The sequence below is a fragment of the Lissotriton vulgaris genome, chromosome 9 (genome assembly GCF_964263255.1).
Source record: "Lissotriton vulgaris chromosome 9, aLisVul1.2, whole genome shotgun sequence".
Taxonomy (NCBI): domain Eukaryota; kingdom Metazoa; phylum Chordata; class Amphibia; order Caudata; family Salamandridae; genus Lissotriton; species Lissotriton vulgaris.
In genome coordinates, this window is record NC_141697.1 from 370,004,680 (window position 1) to 370,029,069 (window position 24,390).

A 24,390-nucleotide genomic window follows, 5' to 3' on the forward strand; every position below is an offset into this window, starting at 1 on the left:
TTACCCAGGAACATCAATTCGGTTTTGGTTCCATTAAGTTGAAGAAAGGAGCTTTCCATCCATGCAGAAATAGTTTTCATGCAATTGGCTAGAATGTCTAGGCCAATTCCTGGCTGATTGAGGGACACTATCAATTGGGTGTCGTCAGCGTGAGTAACAATTCGGATCCCAAAGGGTTCAAAAATTTTAGCCAGGGGACTCATATAAATATTAAAGAGTGTGGGGCTCAGGGAAGAGCCCTGAGGAACCCCACATTTCAAAGGCATGCTCCTGGATGTACAGTTTCCCTCATAAACCCGGAAGGATCGGTCCTCCAAAAAGGACTTCAACCATCTCAGTGCAACCCCCGACACCCCTACTTCTCTAATCCTCGAGATAAGCAGGCGATGGTTAACGGTGTCGAAGGCTGCACTCAGGTCCAAGAGGAGGATCACAGCCGAACCTCCGGCATCCAGGATCCTTCTAGTTTGCTCTGTTACAGCAATTAGAGCTGTTTCTGTGCCTTGTTGGGGTCTAAAACCTGTTTGTGTAGGGTGAAGGCACCCATTCTCCTCAAGGAATGCTGATAGTGTAGCATTTACATGCTTTTCTGTAATTTTAGTGATAACTGGCAGTAGGGATATCGGTCTGTAGTTCGAGAGAATGTCTGGGTCGGTTCCTACTTTTTTTAGCAGTGCCTTCACCATGGCTTGTTTGCAGGGTGAGGGGACATTGCCAGTACTTAATGACAGGTTAATGATTGGCAAGTATATTTATATATGTATATAACTCTTTACTGTCCCAACCACAAAGGGAGATCTCATAGGCCAGAGAAGGGCCATAAGAGATGGGTGGGGGGGTTCTCCAAGGGAACACTTGGAAGGGTGAGGGGTGGGGGGTTAGGGATAGGGCACTGGGTGGGGAGCATAAGGTAAAAAAAAGACAAAAAAATTACACATAAAAATGAATATATGCTTTGCTTCTTTGGCTGTGTTGAAGACCTTGATATGGTCTTTTAACTCCAGGAAAAAGATAATGACACCTCTGGGTTTGAATTTAGCAAGAAGCCTAGTCACCCTCAGAATATTTAAAATTGTAGGTACTGACATGTCCAAGACTTTGGCTACAAATGAACCAAAGAAAGCAATTGAATATGTGCCTTCAGCATCCTACTTTAAACTATAACTTCTACATTTATATAATGTAGTCCTATTCTTCAAATATTCTGATCTTCTCTTCAAAAATTATAGCTACTTCTGTAAAGATCCAGCCACCGCCGCACCAGCAGTCCACTTGCCTATTAAAACTTGGGCCCATGCTGTGCAGGAACCCCGTGTGGCGTTCCCATTGAGGTTCCTCTTTCAAAGGCACTGCCGCCTTTGAAAGATGCACAGTAGCGGGGCCAGCACGCCGCCCGCCCGACCACAAAATTGGTTATAATTTGGCAGGCGGGCTGCAGCAACCTTCAGCCGAGCGGTGGCGCAACGGTTTGTGCCACCGCTCCACCAAAAGCCATAATTTGGCCCATAGTGTCCTGTCTACTGAAGGGATTATCTTTATCTCTTCATGGATAAAATATTATTGTTTTAATGCCTGGTCAGTCACAGGTCAAGATTACATTGAGGCTGTGTTTTGCAGTTTTAATTTCTTTGTTTTGCCCATGCAAATATAATTGAGAAAAATAAACATAACACAAAGAGACTGAAATAGATTGAGTGAGCAAGATATTATAGAGCAATCAGTGTAGTGTAACAACCAGATATCTAAGATATTTTAGAAGACAGGCAGAGGTTTTTATGTTCAAGTGAAATAGCATGAAAATCAAGGCATTCCAAATTTGTGAAGACAACGATGAAAAATAAGCCAGTCCATTAAAACGCGTCCTGTGCAGAATTCTTTGACAGAAACAGGGCATTCCTTTAGAGAGGTGAAACAATGTCTCTGAAATGAAGAAAACAGTACTATCATGCATCAAACTACATAGGTGAAGAGGTGAGCTTCAGTGAGCGAATGAAACCTAAATTGGCTGCTGATGCCGAGAGAGAGAGAGACAGGAAGCAATGCAAGGAGGAAGATATGTCAAATAAATAAAGTGCTTTAGTTTGTATGTGCGCCCTGGCTCACCTCTCCAACAGCAGTTCTTCAAATAACCTTTCCCCTCTCCTTGACAGTGTGAGGAAATACTGAGTAAAGATATCAGCGTCCACCTGTTGCAGAGAGCCACCTGCACACGGCCATCGCACACGGCATCCAAGTCACACAGCCTCATTTCTCAATTTCCTAACACCTCTATATGTTTCCTGAGTACTTTTGAAACCTCCATGGTCTCAGTTGTTTACCTCACATTGGTAAGTCTTTCAAGCCTTTTCAGCAAATATCTGACATGATTGAAACTTGCCAATGGTGATAGACTAACATTTTAGAAAACAACCCACAATGAAAGCAGCAGTTAGCAGGTGTATGCAACAGCATAGCAATGTCTCCTGAACCATTCAAATCCTTAAAAACAACATCACTGATGTGCCACTAGAGCCGTTCTTGAACACTGTATTCACAAGCTTCAAGCCTAGGCCTATGATGAGCCCTTCCATTATGGTGAAAAAAAATCAGTTTAATTATACATCCTGTAACTCTATTTAGTTAATCAAATCAAATAAAGCAACTATTTTACAAAATGTTTCCGAACAGAGTAAGCAAGGATTCACAGAAGGTTATTCAGCAGGATCGACAGGGAAGTTCACTCAAGACCTGGGTGTGTTTTCTGTCAACACAGTGAAATCAAGTAACTTCATCAACTTGACATGTTTACAGCATTCCTTTTTATAAGGGGAGTAGGTAGAGGATTCAGCAACAGCCCTAGAAACATCTCCTTAAGTTACAAATGTATTTATGACTCGGCTCTGTTTGGAAACTATTTGGAGGCATTTGTAAGTCTGTGACCAAAGTTAGGCAAATGAGTAATAATATAGTTCTTGTAACTCGAGGCCTAGAGAAGAATGTCCTTTTTATACTGATGATCTTTTGAACTGGCCAAGGAATTTATGGAAGATCTTGCTGTGCAAATGGAACATCTCCAAAAACAGATGACTGGCTTCGAAACAACACAACACAAATGACTTAGCTGGCCCACAAAAATCAGATATGTTGATATCAATGTCTAGTAAAATTGAGAACATGCCTAAAGCCAACTTGGATGAGATATTTCAACAAATTCCCATGTTACTCTGTAAAAACGTGTCACTTAGAGCCTGATCATGACTTTGGATGCAATGCCGCCCCCGCAGCGCCAAAGCCGCAAAAGCACAGCCGACCGTATTACAAGTTGCAAATGTGCAACTTGTATTACAGTCTGCGGTTCTTTGGCCTTTCCCATTGAGGTGCCTAGAAAACGGACACTGCAATGGGAACGGACAAAAAGTTCCAGCACGACATGGATGGTGACGTCCATGCCGAGCTGGAATTTAGGGAAATACAGAAAGGGGGCACATGTTGTGCCTCTCTGAATGTATCCCCATGGTTTAGGGGGCATGGGGTCCCTGTAGGGCCCCCTTTGTTCTTGAACCGGCAGCAGGGCCGGACAGGGATCAGAAACTGGCAAACTGCTCAGCCAGCCCCCTCTGGGGTGACGGGGAGTGCAGTCGAGCAGTTTACGAGGGTCGGTTTCGGCCGATTTTGTTACAGGGGGCCGATATTGCTGACCTCCGGTAACAAACATGGCCCCCAGGGGCCCAAACTGGCCCCCATCCTAGCGGCCCACCGGGGAAACGCCCGGTGCCCGCTATGGCCTGTCCGGCCCTGACCGGCAGCTTTTTCATGGCGGAGCTCTGCCAATAAAATGCTGGGGGTGCAAGGACTCTAAATATGCTGAGCTGGACTGTGCCAGTCCCTGCTCAGCAAAATGCGCTATGGCGCTTCTGTGCCACCGCTAGGGAATGACTGTTCCCTAGCGCTGCAGACGATCCTCCCCCGATATGACTTTGTAAGTCATAATCGGCAATACGATGGACTGCCACCCCTGCGCCTCCGCTTGTCTGGCTGTCGCAAGACCACCAGACTCGTAATCAGGCCCTACGTTTCTTTGGGATTGTGAGAGTGCTTAAAAGTCTAGATAAGAAAAATGACAGAACTATGAGCACTTGCTAATTTACTAAGTTCACACTTTTGAAGCCACATCCGTTCCTCAATGTGTTTTAAAAGGGTACTCTTCCAGTTTCCTGGATGTTTCCAATGAACTAAAGCAAAGCTACATTATGGTAAAGCACAGAAAACAAGCGTATCCTTTTTGCACAAAACTTTCACCTCACCACTTGCCTGTATGTACAGTTTTATGTGCGTCTGTAAAGTACTGTGTATCACAAAGCAGGAGCACCTAAGCACTGTGCCTCCGCATTAGAGTTTGTATGAAAAGATAATGTAGATGATCACACCGCTGTCTATTCTATACGACTCTTTCCTAATGATTAATTTAGTTACAGTAGCTGACTTTAAACGATTCATTGTTTAAATACCATTTGTAAGTTTTATAACCAAATTACTTTTCCGATAAACCAATGTTTTTGATAGAACAAGATATCCATGTTCACATCTGGTATAGAGGGTAGCTCGGTTTGTTTAAATTCTTTTGCATTCTCCCAATCATTCCCTGATTTCTACACATTTTGTTTCGATTTTAGGCCCTATATTCCTCAGTCAGCCTGTGGCCTCTAATATGCACGTTTGCCTTTGTGGACGGCGCTGCAGCCAGCAGCACCATCCGCAATGGTAAAAGGGCAGGATGGCGGCGCATCCTAATTGGGCCGGTGGGACCGCCGCATGTCTGGCGGTCGGTCCCATCACCGTTATGGTGGCGGGCGGACCGATGCCCGCTCGCCATCATAATGAGCCCCTAAGAAAGGAATGACTCCTCTTATGGTCGTCCCACTGACCTTTCCCATATAAAGTAGTTTCCTAACAATGGTTGGTACCTAGACATATGGTCTTCCTTTAAAGATTGTGTGGAGCACACCCAGTAAGGGCAGATTAAATTTCTGTGCTTAAGCATCATGCAATGATCTGCCAAAAGTAGTTCTGCTCTTTCCAACCCATACCAGGGTTAGCATCTCTTTCACTAGGTGACAAAAAATCTCTCACTCGATCCTCGGGCATTCTGAAGGACCAGCCACAATTTACAACAAATGTCTTCATCGTTTAAGCCACTGTTGTCCTTTCCTTATTATTGGCGGCCTTGGCCTGTGCACATCAGATAATAAGGCCAACACTTTAAGAATGCTGTGAATTCCATTGTTTAGCTTCGGTGCAAGGAAATCAATGCACACTAGGTTCAATTGACTATTACTTCAAGGGGGGCACAGCTCATTTGCTAGAGATGTATAATCTATGCAACTAATAAGGCTTTGTAATAGTTATCTTCTTTGTGCAGTCAACACCAATAAAACCACAGTTGGTTCCATATATTATACCTTGTCAAAACTTTCATGACCATTCAGATACAAAAATATATCATGAAAATAAGGTGGTTTTTTTCATCAAAATAATTTATATTGAAAACATCTGGACTTCTTTTTCTATTCCATCTTGGCTGCAAGAGAGGGGCAGGATTGTGTATTGTTTATTCATTCTTCTTGGACCATTGGGAGGTTGCCCATTCCCTTCTTACTAGGTTGCTGACAAGTGATGAAACTGGAAGGGCGCTGTCCTCAGTAAGCCAAGAAAGAGTTTACTTCATTTAGCCCTTCCACTCCCCAATCCCCTTTTTCGTCTTGTTCCATCCACTCACTCACTACACATTGACATACAGCTGGGGTAAGAAGTAGGGAAAGAGGCCTGACTAACAATACGCAGGTGTTAAGACTCACAAGAACACTGTTAGGGGCAGTGGAAAGTAGTGAAATATGTTGACTAATGTAACTTTTTCAGGTAGGAAGCTTGGAAGTTTGTTTTATGTATTATCTTGTAGAAATATTTCTCCAATCTTTTAAACTCTATGAGTTGCCAGTGATGATGAATTTGGGCTGAGATATCCCTGAATACGAATCTTAGTCTCAGTGCTGCAATAGGGTTCTACGCCATGGGTCTTCAAACTGGGGGTGCCCCCCAGGAGGGCCTCAAGGGATCCCTGGAGTGTACTCTGGCCAATAGAAGCATTATGCTGATAGTAGTGCTTTGTTTTAAGCCGGGGAGGAATGAGCTGCAGTAAGCCACTCTGTAATGAACCATCACTAACATCTTTTGTCATTTATATCCTGCCTGGGAGTATGTGTCAAAAAGGACTCCAAATATTCTTCAAAACCCCCACCCCCATTCCTAATATTCACACTGTGGATACTTTTGCACGTTAATAAGGCCTGTCTGACCAGAATAGTAAGTTTGGCAAACAAGTATTTGGTTGAATTTTTTAAACAGTAACAGAATTTAGCTGCAATGTTTAACCCCTTCGATGCTCATGACGAGCTCAGCTCGTCATGAGGCACGGTTGAGCTGTGCTCATGAACAATGGGAATGAAGCATCATGCAGCACAGGAGGGGAATTGCTGCAGCAGCGATGGTGTTAAAGATGCCTTGTGTTTAAATACGTTTAGACATATATAAACATTGCCAATTTAATAGAATAATTGTGAAAAATCTAAGGGGGGCAATTAATTTAATTTTTTCACAGGTGGGTTGCAGCTGTAGAAAGTTTAAAGACCACTGCCCTATAGAGACTGCATGCTCCTTCTGCCCCTTTTTCTGTCTACCCTCCGTTTTTGACTTCGCACTCTGTTTTCTATTGTACCCTGTAATATTGTGCTTGTATTCTGTTTTTCTTATTCCTTGTATTTATTTGCATTGTTGTGCCCTTAGTTTTGCCGCCTGATCTGCTCTCTTGTTTCCCGCCCCCTGCTCACCCATTCGTCCCGCTCCTGCCTCCCAGCTGCTCTTCCCTCCAACCTTCCCCTCTTATGGCAGCCGCTGCACAGCCGCACCACTGGCACGCCTAAGGCAAGCCCGCCTGCGCCCGTCCGCGGCTGGAACCCCTGGCCCCGCGATCGCTACGACACCTGACACTGCTATGAAGCCAGCACCCTCCACGCTCTCAACGCCGGCCGATTATACACCAGCTTCCAGCCACCCTAAAGCGGACCCATGGACCCTTCTCCTGCTGGAACTGCCATTACACCAGCCTCCAAACCACCACCACGCCCACCGGGGTAGGTCACATTAGCCTCCGGTGCCTTCTACTCAACACCCACTCTGCCCGCAAACACGCCATTGAACTCTGGGACCTACTCAACTCCACCTCCCCAGACGTCGTCCTCCTGACGGAGACCTGGATGAGCCCCACCTCGGCACCCAACATCACCAGAGCCATCCCTGATGGCTACAAGATCACCCACACGGACCGCACCAATGGAACAGGAGGAGGAATCGCATTCGTCCACAGAAACACCCTCAGGATCTCGACCGGCAACAACGACATGCTTATCACCACTTCCAGATCCACATCGACCCCAACACCACCCTCAGCGTTAACCTCATCTACAGACCACCCAGCCCCCGGCCACAGTTCTGCGACTCCATCGCCGACTTCGTCAGAACGCACGCCCTTGCGTCCTCGGACTACATCCTCCTCGGAGACCTGAACTTCCACCTCGAGAACACCGACAACAGCAACTCCACCACCCTACTCGACAACCTTGCCAACCTCTGACTCAAACAGCTTGTCACAACTCCCACCCACTCGGCCGGACACACGCTCGACCCCATCTTCTCAGCCAGCAACCATGTCACCTTCAGCCACACCACCGAACTCCACTGGACCGACTACTGCCGCGTCCACTTCACCTACGTGAAGCCCACCACGCACCACCGCACACAACGTACCCCCCACAGCAGCTGGAGCAAAGTCACCGAAGACCAGCTAGTCCCCACCATTGCCCGAAACCCACCAACGGACACTATCAACACCAACTCCGCCGTCCTCAACCGATCAAGAAACCCTCAAACAGACGCACCTACAGAACAGCCATCTGGTTCACCGCTGACCCCCAGGCATCCTACCGTAGGCTCGAGAAGAAGTGACACCACGAACAGACACCAGACAGCAACACAGCCTACAACAGCGCCATCCGCAGACACCACCAACTCATCTGTTCCGAAAAAAGGACCTCCTACAAAGAGTGCATTGACAACAACACACACAACAGCAAAGAGCTCTTCAACATCGTGAAGGAACTCTCCAACCCCAGCTCCAACTCCAACGACATCTCACCGCCCCCCTGCCATATCGACATTGAACCCCTGCTTTCCTGGACCCACGTCAATGACCAAGACACCATCAAAATCATGAACACCATCCACTCCGGTTCACCATCCGACCCCTGCCCGCACCACATCTTCAACAAAGCAAGCTCCACCATCGCACCCCATCTCCACAAGATCATCAACAGGTCCTTCAAGACCGCCACCTTTCCAGAGAGCTGGAAGCACGCCGAGATCAACGCCCTACTCAAGAAACCGAAAGCTGACCTCAAGAACTTCTGGCCCATCTCCCTCCTCCCGTTCCCAGTGCAAGTAATAGAGAAGATCGTCAACAGGCAACTGACCTCCTTCCTCGAAAAGAACAACATCCTGGACCCGTCCCAATCCGGATTCCGCAGCAACCGCAGCACCGAAACAACCCTCATTGCTGCAATCGACGACATCAGGGCCATGTTGGACAATGGAGAAACCACGGCTCTCATCCTCCTGGACCTCTTGGCCGCCTTCGACACCGTCTGCCACCACACCCTCATCACATGCCTCCACAACGCAGGGATCCACGACAAAGCTCTGTATTGAACCACCTCCTTCCTCACCGGCGGAACCCAGAGTGTCCGCCTCCCCCCGTTCCGCTCTAAAGACACCAAGACCATCTGTGGCGTACCCCATGGATCGTCCCTCAGCCCCACACTCTTCAACATCGACATGGCACCGCTCACCAACATCGCCAGATCAACGACCTCAACATCGTCTCATACGCCGACGGCACCCAGCTGATCCTCTCCCTCACCAAGGCCCCCACCACTGCCAAATCCAACCTCCACGAAGGAATGAAGGCCATCGCCGAATGGATGGCGATCAGCCGCCTGAAACTGAACTCGGACAAGAGGGAGGTCCTCATCATCGGATCCACCCCAACCGCCTGGGACAACTCATGGTGGCCAGCCACACTGGGAGCTGCACCGATGCGCACTAACAACGCACGCAACCTGGGGGTCATCCTGGACTCCGCACTGTCAATGACCGAGCAAGTGAACGCCGTCTCCTCCTCCTGCTTCAACACCCTGCGCATGCTCGGCGAGATCTACAGATGTATCCCCACTGGTTCAAGAAGGACAGTCACCCAGGCCCTTGTCAGCAGCAGACTAGACTACGGCAACGCTCTCTATACAGGAACATCAGCCAAACTCCAGAAATTACTCCAACGCATACAGAACACCTCTGTGCGCCTCATTCTCGACATCCCCTGCCACAGCCACATCACAGCCCACCTGAAAGACCTACACTGGCTTCCCGTCATCAAGAGGATCACCTTCAAGCTCCTCACCCACGCTCATAAAGCTCTCCCGAACACCGGACCAGTGTACCTCAACGAAGGACTCACATTCTACACCCCGAACCGCCAGCTTCGCTCCGCTGACCTCACCCTCCCCACCATCCCCCACATCCGTTGAGCGACCGCCGGCGTCAGATCATTCTCCCACCTTGCAGCAAAAACCTGTAACACCCTCCCCATACGCCTACGACAGACCCAGGACCGCCTAGCCTTCAGGAGACTCCTCAAGACCTGGGGCCTTATTTATGAAGGCCTTGCGCCACCGGTGCGCCACTTTTAACATGGGAAAAAATGACGCACCGGTGGCGCAAGGCCTTCATAAATAAGGCCCCTGGCTTTTCGAGCAGTAGCAGCACCCCCCTCCCAGCCCCCCCTCACCCCCCCCCCCAGTGCCTTGAGACCCTCATGGGTGAGTTATGCGCTCTACAAGTGTACTGATTGACTGATTGTATAATAGAATACCGGACTAATAGCACGAAATGCTACCAGATGTATTTTGTATTTATGGACAATATTTTATTTTGATTTCTACCTAAAATTGACAATGTTCTAAATCACATGGCTTTAGCCAGAGCAGGGGCTGTATCATAAACACTTGTGCTGGTTCAGTGCAGAGCTGAATACTTCCTTTGTGTGTTTTCAATGTCTAAAGTTCAGAAAAAGGGAAAGGCAATTACTGATCTTTCCGACTAGTGCTGCCTGTAGTGCATTGCATGTATTAACTCCTAGAAATTCCTAGTTATGTGTATGCGCTTTAGAAAGGGCAAAAGCATAAAAACAGGTGCTCCTCTCTGCTCGGAGCCAATTCAACTGTTTGCAACTGTGCATGATATGGCCCATGTGGGGAAGCATTGTGACTACTACTGTATGGCTTTAGCAGTGTTTTGATTTATGTCACTGACCTATTCACAGTGTGCTGTAGATTTGAAATGTACTGTAATACTTTGAAAAGAGCTACATGAAATACAGTGCAAATATGTATGCATGTATTTATTGATGCTTTTATTTCATAGGCGCTTTGTGAAGTTTGCTGGCTTCAGAGTGGTAAGGAATCCACGAAGACAGTGGAAAAGATAACGGGTCGAGTGGAAGATACTAAGCAAGATAAAACCAGGTAACATTGAGAGATACCAGATGGTTTCATTTGAGATCCTGTTGTCTAAAGGCAGTGTGTGTTTAGCTAGGACATCTTCTCATTTTCAAAGGTACATTAGCACGTGAAATGTAGATCTACTGGCTTTGTCTATATTTGTGTTTAAAAGTGTGACTTTATTATCTAGTCCAGTTGATCTTAAGGTCTTCCCTGCAAGATACTCAGTAAAATTGAATTGACACGTGTCTCAAGGCAGTGTTTTTTTCTTAAGATCCTAGAAAGTTCCATCCCACCATAAGAACCGAGCAAACCTCACATCGACTACCCAGGTGAAGTTTTTAAGCAACGGCTGACTAAATAAACATTGGCAAAGCCATTAGGTCGTGCCTTTTGGCTTTGACACTGCTTCTTGTCAATGCTGCTCAGCGTCGTCAAAAAGAAAAAGAAATGGTTTTGCCGATTCTGAGTAGCAAAGAAATAAACATGCTTGTGTTTCCATGAAAATCGCAGTTCCCTGAATGTAAGTTGTTGAAGGATACAACTCATTCAATCAAAAGGATGGTAAAAAAACTATGTTCCTGAGAAGAGTCATATTATTAATACAGCTAGGCCACAGCATACTTTGTCCCGGTATTGCTCACATTTCCAGGGGAACTTCCACTAGATGACAGTTCTGATTGCCGGTAGGGCCCACTCAGTCTTTCATCTGTCTGAATACCATGGATTTCAAAAGATGGCCAGTGTGGTCCTGTAGCTTATCTGATGACTTTGGAACCTGGAAACCTTCACTCGCCTCTTGCCAGCTGTTCACTGTGCCTAACAATTGTTTATGATCTTGGAAAGATGCTTTAATTGTCTCTCAGTGTTTTCACTTTCACCCTCCAAAATTGGGAGTGCCAAAAAAAAGAATAAACACCGTTTGCAATTGACATGCAAATAAGCGCTTATTTTGTTCAAACTTGAAATGAGTAGGTAATATTCAGATCATAAAGTTATACTCTGAAATACTTCTTCCTCGTTGGTTGTAGGTACTATTGAAGCTATAGGAAGCAATTCAGACTTTAGCATTAACTTCATTTAAGACGCTTAATTAGTGGCACATCTGACAACTTTAGGTGTTAATATCCTCTTACACTTAGACTTGCCGTACATTTATTCATTTAAAGGACTTGCAACGTGAAGCCATCTTATTGAACTGTTGCAGCGTAGGAAGGACATATGTGGAAAACCTTTCACCCCACGCCCAGCACAGACAAGATGCATGTTGATGGGAGAGCAAAATCGATGGCGGAGGGCTGGTGGGGGGGGGTCGAGCTGCAGGGGGGGAGGGGGGACCTCAGCACAGTACTCAGGCCTGGGAGCTTCGTGTACCTTGCAGGGGGCCCACTCAACTTTCGTTACACCAAAATACTTCTGGTCTACCATAGCGGTTACTTTGCGCTCGGTGTGGTCCATCACTAGAGGGACGGCTTTTTTGCTCACTGTCCCGTCCCCTGGAGTTCCCCCCTATAGCAGCGGCATTGTAACTCTTGGCGGGGCGGACAGAAATACCCGCGATCCCGAGAGTTGGGAAAATGACTTGCAGTAATCTGATTTTCTGCATGTTACCTGCATGTTTTTGCCCAGTATTTTACTTAGAGATTTTAGCTACTTCCAGTCAAATATTTCTAATCCGCAGAGTAAGGCAGATGTTGTATTCGTCATTTGGCCAGCAACTCCGGATCCAGGTCCAATCTCTTAGACCGCAGAGTTCGTAATGAGGCTTTTGGAAGGATCCGTCCATTTAAGTCATCCCTTTTATCCAGACAGAGTTGAGGCTGCTTGTGGTCGGAGGACTCTTTGGCTGCAGACCTGAAAGGCGGGGTAAGCTTCTGTGCAGAAAACTCTTGGCGAAGACAAGCACAAGTCAATTTCCTGCTCGTACAGATGGCATCAGCCATTCAGTGCTCGTTCACACAGGGTGAACGCAACATATGTTTCTATACACTCAGGAGTACATCGCATTCGGGGTGACGACTAACTCTTCCTAAAGAAGGTCCTTTCATGCGTCTGTTGTCCAGGCAGACGCCTTCGCTGTGGGTGGGAATATGAAATGCTCATCTTCGACGTCTGAGCTTGCGCCAGGACAAACACATCTACTTCTAGCTGCTTGCTTTGTTGGCACTGGCCATAACGGGAAAAAACAAAGCGCGCAATTCTCAGAGGGGCTGCGAGCACTGTTTGAAAAGTAAGGATGGAAAATATTACAGGATCATTTTATTTGTGTATTAGCAGCTTATTGTCAGATATATTTATAGCGCATGTTATTTATATAAAGAGCCTAGGCCCTGATGTATCGCCGCATTTCTCCACACACAAAGAACGAGGAAAACCCTGTGATACGGCAGGACCCTAGCAAGTTGTGTGGGGGGTGTTAAGGGGGGGGGGGGGGGTAACAGGCACTTCTGTGATTTGGGACTCTCATTCTGTGAGGGGGCCTGACACAGCATTCCATCCTCACTGACATAGACAGACTGTCAAAACAAGATGGCGATTAAAAGTGAATTTCTTGGGCCTTTACCTCAACCCTTGCTGGACAGAAATTACAGTCTAGTTTTTTAATATTTTGTGGGGGTGAGTTGGGTGGCTCATAGCTGAGAATTTATGCGGTGGGCTCATGGGCTCATTACCATATTTTGCATGATGACCCTAACTTTTTGTGTTAGACAGTGAACTAGTGAAAGAGCCGGGCCCATAAGTTCTGGACCTATTCTAGAATCACAATCCGATGGTTCTTTTTAGCAGCATGTAAGCATAGAGGAGAGAAAATCGTTAATAACGGCAATCAATTCAACTGGAATTTCTCTGGACACATAGTAACCACAGACAACTGCATAGGGTTAGTGAGATTATTACAAGCCTAAGGACACCTCAAGACAAGAGTGTAAAAATACATGGGAATCAGCATAAAGCCAAATCTGCGAATGAAGTTGAGTAGATGCAACATGCACACCACAATTAGCCTAAGAAGTAGGATGCAAAGGATCAGAAAGCATGAGTCCAAATTTCCCTGCATTGGGGATTGATTAATATAAAGCATCAATCTTTCCCTACACTAGCGCTACAATGACATCCCTACTCAAGCATCTTCAGGGAAAGAAATGAAAGGTCTCAGCATGTGAAGTCTTCCTCACAAGTCTCTCCACCATCAATGGGTCCAATAGCATAAAGGTATCAAGACAGAGCTCGGTCTAAGATGTTCTCTCTCTGAAGGCAGAGAAGAGTGGGGCTCTTTCCCTACTTGCAACATTCAATATTACAGGGATCTTCTGAAGAATCCTTACGGGTCACGCCATCCGCTCCAATCATTGTCTCCTAGGTACTTTTCCATGGGACAACAATGTTCCTGAACTGCAGCATGTTGGCATTGATTCCCAGGCCTTCTATTGCGTGAAAACACAATAATTTCCCTTATCGGCTTTAGCTCTTAATGTATCTCCTTCTCTCCTTACCTAACTAATAAAACAAAGACATTATTCTAGCTAACAAGGGTGCTTCATCCACCTGCAATACAAACATGAGAAAGAACGAAATTCGCAGCACACATATAATTCAAACTGTTAATTCTAAAACTAGAGCTTCCAGTTAAATGCATTTGAGGCCAAAAAATACAGCTAACATAAGAGAAAATAACGTATGAGCTCCATGGAAATTCATAAGAAATTAAGACACGTTCAGTTAATAATCCTGTCTACATGAAAAATGACACATTAATAAACACAGTTAATAAATTACTGACTGTCAGTTGCACAACACAAATTCTTCATGTTCTGCTAGTTAAATTTACTTTCTACGTTAATTCTTCGTGTTACTATTCAATGGCCTAAATACATCACATTTCGCATTATTACATTTCAAGATCCTAACACTTCATGTTAACACTACTAAGGATTATATGCAGATCTGTCCTACATGTGTGATTATAATGCACCCCTGCAAATAAAATGGGGTTTCCCCTACATCAATAGTTATTGAGAAATTAACTACAATGTGCAATGGGACCGGAAGGGTAACGTGGAATGGAAGGGCAGCAGTAGGTATAGATGAAGGGAAGCAGCCATGTTGAGTAGAAGCCATGGACTTAGTGGAGAGACACATTGTTTCTGGGTTTGAAACGAACGGGGAAGACTTACATTTTCAAACAATGCCTGAAGGTGAAAATGTCAGGAGAAATGTGAGTACCTGTGGAGAAGAGTGTCAGAGTCTAGCTCCATCTTTCGTAGGAAGTTATGAAAATGTATCCCATTATTTTAGCGTGACCTGTTTGTACACAGTACAGCTTTGCTGTCCAGGAGAATTAAAGTATAAAAGATGGAGAGTTAAATAGTTTTTGGGCGTGTCTGGCGAAAGGTACATTTAGAACTAATTCATGAAGTTTTTTGTTACAAGTTGACTGTTGATGATTTTCAGGAGTGAGATGCTGTTGATCTTACTGACACCCTCCTTTCTCCTTTCTTTACTAGCCTTGCACATGTGTTAGTGTTTTTTTAAACTCAGGGGCTCCCAGTGAAACCCTTTTTAGATTTCGCCAGCATATCACTTGCGCTGTGTTTCTGAAATCTCTTGTAAGCATAACTTTCTTTTTAAAAGGGTCTCAAAGCCTGCCCACTACTTACCTTTACTTATCATTGGTTGGCGTTCACATCACTCTTGTTTCCTTTTTTTCCTATTGGTCAGCACCTCCTCCTCCTCACCTCTGGTCTCACCTAGGGCTTTGTCTGTGTCCCTACCGTGGAGCATGGACCAAGTATAGCTTTCTGTCTTTGGCCAGTGTCCTTCCACTGGCCACAGACTCCAACAGGTACTCTTTACTTTTGCATATGCCCTCTTATAGAGAGCATGTGTCTGCAGTTCCCCTCCCTTACCCCCCTCTCCTTCCATGCCGTCAGTTTTTCCCACTTTCCACGCTGTCCATTGTCTCCCCACCAACCGCTACCATTGTCATCTTCTGCTGTCCTTTGTCTCCTCATCCCTCACCCTCCACTCATGACTGTTGTTTCCCCACCATCCTCCCATGTCCATTTATTGATTCACCCTAATTCAATGTCTGTTTAATCACCCCCTGCCCTTTTCCCATGTCCTTTGTTTAATGGTTTGTGTTTCCCACCCTTGCCCTGCTTCCGCCATTTGTTTAGCTGTACCCCACCTTACCCCCTCGCATTGTTTGTCTTCCTCAATTGTCCTGTCCTCTTTTTAGGCATATTGCACAGCAACGCAGGCTGCTATACAACATAGCTTAAAGGAAAACAAGCATTGGCATAGCCAATAGGTTTCGCCTATGGGAGACCTATTGTCATTTTCAATGTTTTTAAAGATGTTAATCACCAGCAACATGGCTTAAAGTAAATAAAAACAAAGCGCTATGGCGCTGCCAGCTGACCACACCATAGCGCTTTGCTTGTAATCCTTGTTGTACAGCAGCCTGCACTGTTGTGCAACTTCTTTAAAAGACAGTGAAAATGCCAATAGGTCTAGTGTAAGCAAAACCTATTGGCTTTAATAATAATAAAGGGGCTTATAAAGCGCAATGATGACGCCATCCCGGCGTGTCCCCGCGCTATGGAGAGAGTGACGGAGCAGGCAGTATCCGAGGCTACTGGATGAACAAGTGTGTTTTTAGTAACTTCCTAAATACCGTTTCAGTCTTGGCCTGCCTAATTTCATAGGGAAGAGTATTCCACTGGTTGGCTGCCAACACTCGGAAGGAGCGAACGCCCATTCTGGCCTTCTTAATGCGGGGTACTTTTAGAAGGCCCATGCCCATGGAGCGAAGTGCTCTGTTGGGTTGATAGGGGATAGCTAAGTCCTTCAAATATTCAGGGGCTTTTGAAGCGGTAATCCTGTGGCAGATTAAGAGTGCCTTGAATAGGATCCTTTTTTTTATAGGAAGCCAGTGAAGGGCAGACAGAGTGGGTTTTGATGCCGTTCTTTTGGGGAGTCTGAGAACTAGCCGGGCTGCAGTATTTTGTAGCACCTGGAGCCGCCTCATGTTTTTCTCAGTAGTCCCCAGTAGCAGTACATTCGCATAATCTATGCGGGAGGTAACTAAAGCTTGGGTCATGGTCTTTCTAGCCTCCAAGGGCAGAAGGTCCAAAGTGCGGTTTAGGGTCTTCATTATTCCAAAGCACTTCCCTGCTACTTTGTTGACATGGCTTTCAAAAGACAGTTTCGGATCCACCCAGACTCCCAGGTTTTTTGCCACACTGCCAGGGATAGGTGTAGGGCCAAGGCAAGGAGGCCACCAATCCTGAGTCCAGCTGGCATCCTTTCCCCCGATCACTAGGACCTCAGTTTTGGAGCCATTGAGCTTCAGGCAGTGTTGGTCCATCCAGCCAGCAAGCACCTGCATGCAGGTTTTGAAGTTAACCGCTGCTAAAGTGGGTGCCTGTGATAGGGAAATGAGCAGTTGAGTATCATCGGCATAGGATACTAATTCTATGCCGTATGATTGGACCACCTCTGCTAATGGAGCCATGTAAAGGTTGAACAGGGTGGGGCTGTTCTAAGGCTTTGCCAATGCTTGTTTACACTGCTATCCCTCCCCCTTCTTTTAGCACCCATTATTTAGTTTCTTCTCTCATTTAATCTAGTATCTTTTCTTTTTTATTTAGGTTGTCTTAAACCGACAACCGCTTGTATTACAAGTTTACTCTTGATAAAATAGGCTGTTATGGGAGAAGTGGAATTGCTGGTTTATGGAATGGAGCAGGAGGAATAAAGTTGGTACGCCTAATGCTCCAGGAATGGTATTTAGCTGGCTTGCCACTATATGCTCTTTTCCGGAGTGACGTTGGTAGGAAGAAATGCTGTACCGACAGAAATCATTTGAACCAAGCATTTGCTGCAAGAGCCTCTGCGGGCATTTTAGAAACAATATCATTCACTGCACTCCCTGACCCAAGTCATTTCAACAAGTTTCAGCACAATTTTTATATCGGAAGCTTCATGCCTGTTGTGAAATTTAAATACACGCTGCTGGTAAAAGCTGACAATGTGGTTTAAATATTTTCTTAATGACACATCGCATGTATCAAATGGATTTCAGGTGCGAAAACCCCTACAGGCATGTATGAGAACGAAGCCTCACCCAAGGAAACTGGAAAGCTCGGGGACGTGCAATTGCTCTGATGCGAAAGTATACATTTTTCCACAGGTTAAAGTATTGTGGGATATAAGCCTTTGTAGAGAGAGACACAATTTAATCTAATAGATGTTTCATTCACATTATTTTTTATTGAATTTGGCTCATAAACATTTATGGGCAATGTCACGTCGAAAACTGGTGAAAACAGTAATCTTGTTCACTGCATGCATGTCTTTTTCTCCAAAATTGCAGCAGCAAAAACATTCTCTCAACTAAAAAGTTGCTTTAACAATGCTGCAATTTCATAATTTGGGGGACAATATTTTTTTTATTGCCAAATAGCTATGCTGATACTTTCACCTGAGCATATTTTGATTAAATGGTACGAAACTACATGAAGGTATCTTGTCATATGTAAACTTTAAACCTGCCTTGGTGTTTAAAGCAGCAGCACTTTGCCTGCTGGGATTTTTAAGACCGTAATTACAATACTAATGTTTCAAAATCCAACATCCTGGTGGCTAACAAACCAAATCTAGCTGTTAGCAGTAATAAGGCCGTTTAAAATGGGCTTGCGTTAGGAAACCCCTAATTAAATGTCTTAATTCACGTGCATGTACACAACAACGAGTATGAAGTGGGTCCACATCAGGTGTAACTCATACAATACAGCGGTGTTTCATTGCATTCTTTTACATGTAGGGTTAGAGATTAAAGTATTCTGTCACCGAGTGATGTGTAACTTTGTCTATGTGTATTGGTGCCTGGATGTATTTTTTCTGTGTGCATGTTTGATGTTCTAACTGCATGGTTGTCTGCGTTTGCCTGATTGTGGGTATTGGTGGTTGTATGACATTTTGGCTTTATGCATGGCTGCCCCTATTGCAGTTGGTGTGTGACCTGTATATATGCAGGTAGTTGTGCTTGAAGGCATGTTTGTCTGTTGGTCTCTTTTCATTGGTGCCTGCAGGTTCGCGATTGTGTGTACACGGAGCAGGTGTATTAACTGTATCCATCTACCCCACTGTCCACTTTTGTGACCTATTTTTGTTTTAAGATATGTGTCATGGGTGGAATTGTATGTGTGCCTTTTAGTGTGTAGCCTACGTACAAGGACATTTGTTGGTGGTTTCCCTGCATGCATACCAGTAACTATGCTGGTCCGAGTCTAAGCATCGCTATGTATAACGGTTTAATATTCTCAAAAAACATTTACATCACTTAGGAAGAAAGGCTGAATGCCCTTCCTAATATTTCAAATGTTGTTCAAGCGCGTCCATGCTAGATGTATCTTCTTTGGTCGTTTTCTCTTTTTCCATTTCTTTCTAGTGCTTTTAGTTTCATAAAGAAAACAAAAAATAAATGTACACGAGTGACAAGAGAAAGGACTAGATGAAGTACACTGAAACATCACCCCACAACCAACATGTGTCCTTTGAACTTTACTACGTGTCCCCAGAACATATAGCCCAGCCCCCTCAGCATATTTCCATGAGCTCCCAGTTTTGACCAGTGACCCTATGGACACATGGTAACCTTTGAAATGTACATTGGCCAGTAACTACCCTCGGGAACCACTAATGAACCCTTCCCCGATGAACAGTTCCGAGGACTCTTCTGAGGTAAAGCACCCAGTGCGGCCCCCAGACACAGCAACAAGTCAGACACGTAACCCAGTGCCCCCTGGAATGCATTAGCACAGGTTATGCTCTGTGCCTCCTCGTGGACATCATCCAGAGCTTCCGCAGTACCTTCCACTCTGTCCTCCCTTGATGTACTTCATCCTGGGTATAATGTAGTCAGCAGTCTAGTAGTTGGGTGGGCGGAGTTAGACGGGGACCAGGGGAATAGGAGGAGTGTAGACAGGAAAGGGGCAGATAGAGTAGGGACATGGACGGAGAAGGATGCAAGGAATAAAGCTCCTTATAATATAAATAATCGTGTCTGTCTTTATTGAGTCAGGACACGACAACTGGCGACGAGGGTGGGATGAGCAGCTTGCTCTCTCTCTATGACCCTATTAAACAGCGTCCTGTCCCGGGGACACTTGCGACGTGTGTGCCCCAAAGAAGTTACCGCCCAAAGAAGAGGCCAGCAGCGAGTATCCCCGCTCCGCGATGCAGCAATCGTGTGGAGCCAAGTAAAGGGAGCGCGGTCGAGCGCCAAAGAATATTTTGAACCCGGCGCCGTTTCGCGCCCAAAAGTGAGTATGAAGTCGGAGGTCGTGTGGGACCTACGAAGAAGTCGGGAGCCCACCCCGGACTTCCTGAAGAGCCCTGGAGGTCAGAATCGTCCGGAGCGGTGTTGGGAGCCGTGGGGAAGTCTAAGACCCCGTGCCGAGTGTGCCGAAGGTCGGGGCTCACCCCAGATGCGTGGGGTTTGCAAGGTAACGATCAAGAGCTGATCCCGAGCTCACCTGCAGGTGCCTGAAGACTAGAGGCACGAAGGAGAACAAGGGAGACCTGCTGCCAGCCAGACAAGCTGCCGGTGAGTGCTGCATGAACCCCGAGAGCCTGAAGAGTGGATGCAGCCTCGATCCTCGTGGTGACTGAGAGTTTCAAGGGGGAGGCCATCTTGAAGTCAGGCAGCTGAATAGGACACCCCTGTGCAGTTTGGGAGCGGCCATCTTAAAGTCAGGCGTGTCAGTTGGCAGACAAGCAATGAGATATGAAAACTGCTGAAAACAAATAAGCACAAGTTCAAGCAAGGCACTGATGTTAAACAAGCACAAGCAAATATAGCAGTACAAACAAGCACGAGTTAATGCAAGCAGAAACAACAAACAAGCATAAGCCAAGACAAACAAGACACAATCCATCAGCCTGAGCGCCTGCAGAAGAGGAACAATAAGTTAATCAGAATCAAAGGAAAGAGTGAAAAGGACGTGCTACCACAATGGTGACCCCAAACACCTTTCCACAACGGAATGAAGTCAAACGGATCATCACGGGAGTGTCGCATCTGCGGCCCCCGGAACCATTGACACTGACCACGGGAGAGAGCATGGGCCCCAGATGGCAAGAGTGGCTTGAGGACTTTGAAGATTACATTAAGGGGTCCAAGGTAACCATTGATGAGGAGAAATTGATCGCCCTCCGCAATCTAGCGGGCAGAGAGATCAGTAAGTTAATCAAAGACTTTCCTCCTGCGGATGTAGGAACCTATGACAAAGTGCGTGAAGCCCTGAACAAAAAATTCCTCCACAAAAGGAATGTTGACTATGAAAGGCATACATTTTATCAAGCGCGGCAAGGGAAAGATGAAGCAATGAGCTCATTCATCACCAGGCTGCGGCGATTATCGAGACACTGTGAGTTTGACACCTTTTCGACAGATGCTGCCATAAAATCACAAATCATAGATGGATGTCACTCAGAAACTCTTCGGAGGCGGCTACTGAGAAAACCTCATGAACTAGATGACATTGAAGAAATGACTCGCGTCTATGACCAGGCGGAAGAACACGCTACAAACATTGACACTGGACGCAATGCAAGCCCTGAACAAGCGTGTCGGGTCCAAGCCAGCAGCAGCAGTCGTCGAGACTCAAAGGAAAAACAATGGAGACATAGGCCATCGTCCCGTCAACGACACACTGAATATAGAAGGCGAGACCCGGGGCGAAGGGGAAGGAGACCGGAGAAGACAAAAAGATGTTAAAGGTGTGGATATGACTATCCACACGTCAATGCCTGCCCTGCCATGGGCCAGCGATATAGAAAATGCGGGCGGACGAACCATTTTGAAGTGATGTGTGGGGACTACCAAAAGGAGATGCGGAGCGGCACAATGAGACCGTCTCGCTCGGACACCAGAAAACCTCACATAAGAGCAGTCCAAGACAAGCCTACGTTGTCTTCAGGCTCCACTCCAGCCGAGAGTCACGAAGATCTAGATGGGAGCGGAGGTCATCGTCCAGAGAATCTAGATCATCATCCATAGATTCTGAATTCACAGTGGAATATGTGAATATGATTGCAGATCCTGACCAGCTCAAGAAATACCCACGTCTGGACATAAGTGTGGGGAACCACGAGACCAAATTCGTGCTGGACAGCGGAGCTTCGCTAAACTACATTCCAGTCATGGAATATGAGAGGATGAAGCCTAAGCCACCATTGACTCCTGCACATGTCTTCACCTGGATGGCCAAGAAGCCACTCCCTTGCTTGGGAAAATTTCCAACAAAACTCAGGCATAAAACTGTGACTATACCAGCATTCATACACGTCATCAAAGGACCGGAAGCAGACTGCCTCCTCAGTCTCCCGACTGCGGAGCGCCTCCAGCTTGTCGAGATTCGCTTTAAGGTCAGCGATGACCCAGACATTATCAGTAAGTTTCGCAAACTATTTCAGGGATTAGGAAAAATGAAAGAGTGCCAAATCCGTCTTCACATTAATGAACAGATTAGGCCGGTAGCACAACACCCTCGACGCATACCATTTCATCTCCAACAAGCTGTGGAGGATGAACTTCAAGAACTCCTCTCAGCAGACATCATTGAAAGGACTGACAGTCCGACTCCATGGGTGTCGCCGGTAGTCATTGTACCGAAGAAAGGTACTCCTGGAAAAGTGAGGCTGTGTGTTGACATGCGGCTACCCAACACGGCCATAGAAAGGGAGCTCCACCCTGGACCACATCTCAGCGACATGATTTCTGCGCTCAATGGAGCGAGAGTGTTCTCAAAGCTCGATTTAAACAAAGGCTACCACCAGTTGGAGCTGGATGTCAAGTCCCGCTAAATCACGACATTCGCAACCCACCTTGGACTATTCAGGTACAAGCGATTGAGCTTTGGTGTCTCCTCGGCTGCAGAAATCTTTCAGGAAGCAATTCGACAAATCATTCATCACATCCCCAACACTTTGAATTATAGTGACGACATCCTTGTGTACGGATCGGACATTCGTGAGCATGACAAGGCTCTTGATCGAATATGTCATGCCCTGCTGGAAGCTAATTTGACATTATACAAAGACAAGTGTGAGTTCCACCAGTCCACTTTGAAATTTTTAAGTCACATTTTCTCAGGTGATAGAATGAAACCCAATCCGGATAAGATAACTGCTCTGAATGAAACCAAGAGCCCACAAGACGTTAGTGAATTGAGGTCATTTCTGGGCATGGCCAGCTATTGTGCTCGCTACATCAAAGACTATGCGACCATCAGCCACCCACTTCGAGCTCTCACCAAACAAAATCAACCGTTTACTTGGTCTTCTCAGTGTGAACAGGCGTTCAGGGAGATCAATCAGGCGGTGGAGTCTGCCAATAACCTCTCATACTTTAGTCCTCTCCGAAAAACTGAGATTACAGTGGATGCCAGCCCTGTGGGGCTCGGGGTGATTCTGGCGCAGTATGACAATGACTCTGATCAGAGACGCATCATTGCCTATGCCAGTCGCAGTCTTTCAGATACCGAAAAAGCATATTCACAACCTGAAAAGGAGAGTCTTGCGGTGGTATGGGCGTGTGAACATTTTCATGTCTTTATCTATGGCAAGCACTTTACCCTGATCACTGATCACCAGGCGCTGGTCACTATTTATGGCAACCCGAGATCCAAGATGCCACCGAGAATTGAACGATGGGGTCTGAGATTACAAGAATATACTTTCACTATCATCCACAAACCCGGGAAGTCTGAGAACCCGGCAGACTACATGTCACGACACCCGCACGCATCGTCTGAGTCCAAGCCCTCCATTGCAGAGGAGTATATCCACTTCGTGGCTGATCAAGCACTGCCACCTGCCATTCCCATGGAAGCCATCCGGGATGCCACTGCGCAAGACGTCATTTTACAGAAGGTGCTACATCGGATTCAGACTAACCGGTGGAGACACGTCGGTGAAGAAGACGCCAGTGATCCGACTATCAAGCAGGAGATGCAAGCATTCCGGCACGTCTGTGACGAACTGTCTGCCACCACAGATGGGTTGATAATGCGAGGTCAGCGGATTGTTGTTCCCAGACAACTACGGCAAGGTGTCATCAACCTTGCCCATGAAGGCCACAGGGGTGTTGTGTCAACAAAGCGAGCTCTCCGGGAACGGGTGTGGTTTCCTCTTCTCGATCAGATGGTGGAGTCAACTCTGGAAGACTGCCATCAGTGTCAGCTGGTCAACCGGGGGGATCCTCCTGCTCCATTACAAATGACCGCCTTACCTAGTGGAGTGTGGCAAGAGCTCGCCATGGATTTTTACGGACCTCTACAATCTGGAAAATATGTAGTGGCCATAATTGATGAGTACTCACGATTCCCTATTGCGCAATTTGTGTCATCCACAAGTGCCTCCAGCACTCTCAAAGTGTTGGATGAAATGTTTGCAGCATGGGGTGTTCCCAAAGAGTTGAAAACAGACAACGGACCTCCTTTCAATGGACACAAGTTCAGTGCTTTTGCAAAACACTTGGACTTCAAACATAGGAGAGTTACACCTCTATAGCCGCAGGCAAATGGCGCCATTGAACGATTTTTGGCCACACTTAAAAAGACGTTCCAACAAGCCACTGCTGAGAAAAAGGACCTGCAAGCAGCCCTGAATGAGGTCCTTAGAGCATATAGAACAACCCCTCACGCGACCACTGGGAAGTGTCCTGCAACACTGATGC

At 46.3% G+C, this 24,390-nt stretch overlaps 1 protein-coding gene across 4 annotated transcripts in view; it reads left to right on the forward strand.

Moving 5' to 3' along the window:
• BDKRB2 (bradykinin receptor B2) overlaps positions 1-24,390 on the forward strand; it is a 425,511-nt gene that overhangs the window by 138,669 nt on the left and 262,452 nt on the right. For all 4 annotated transcript variants that reach the window (XM_086937741.1, XM_086937740.1, XM_086937738.1 and 1 more), the window contains exon 2: positions 10,567-10,667. In XM_086937741.1, the coding sequence (XP_086793867.1) occupies positions 10,567-10,667 (101 nt within the window). The remainder of the gene's footprint in view (positions 1-10,566; positions 10,668-24,390) is intronic.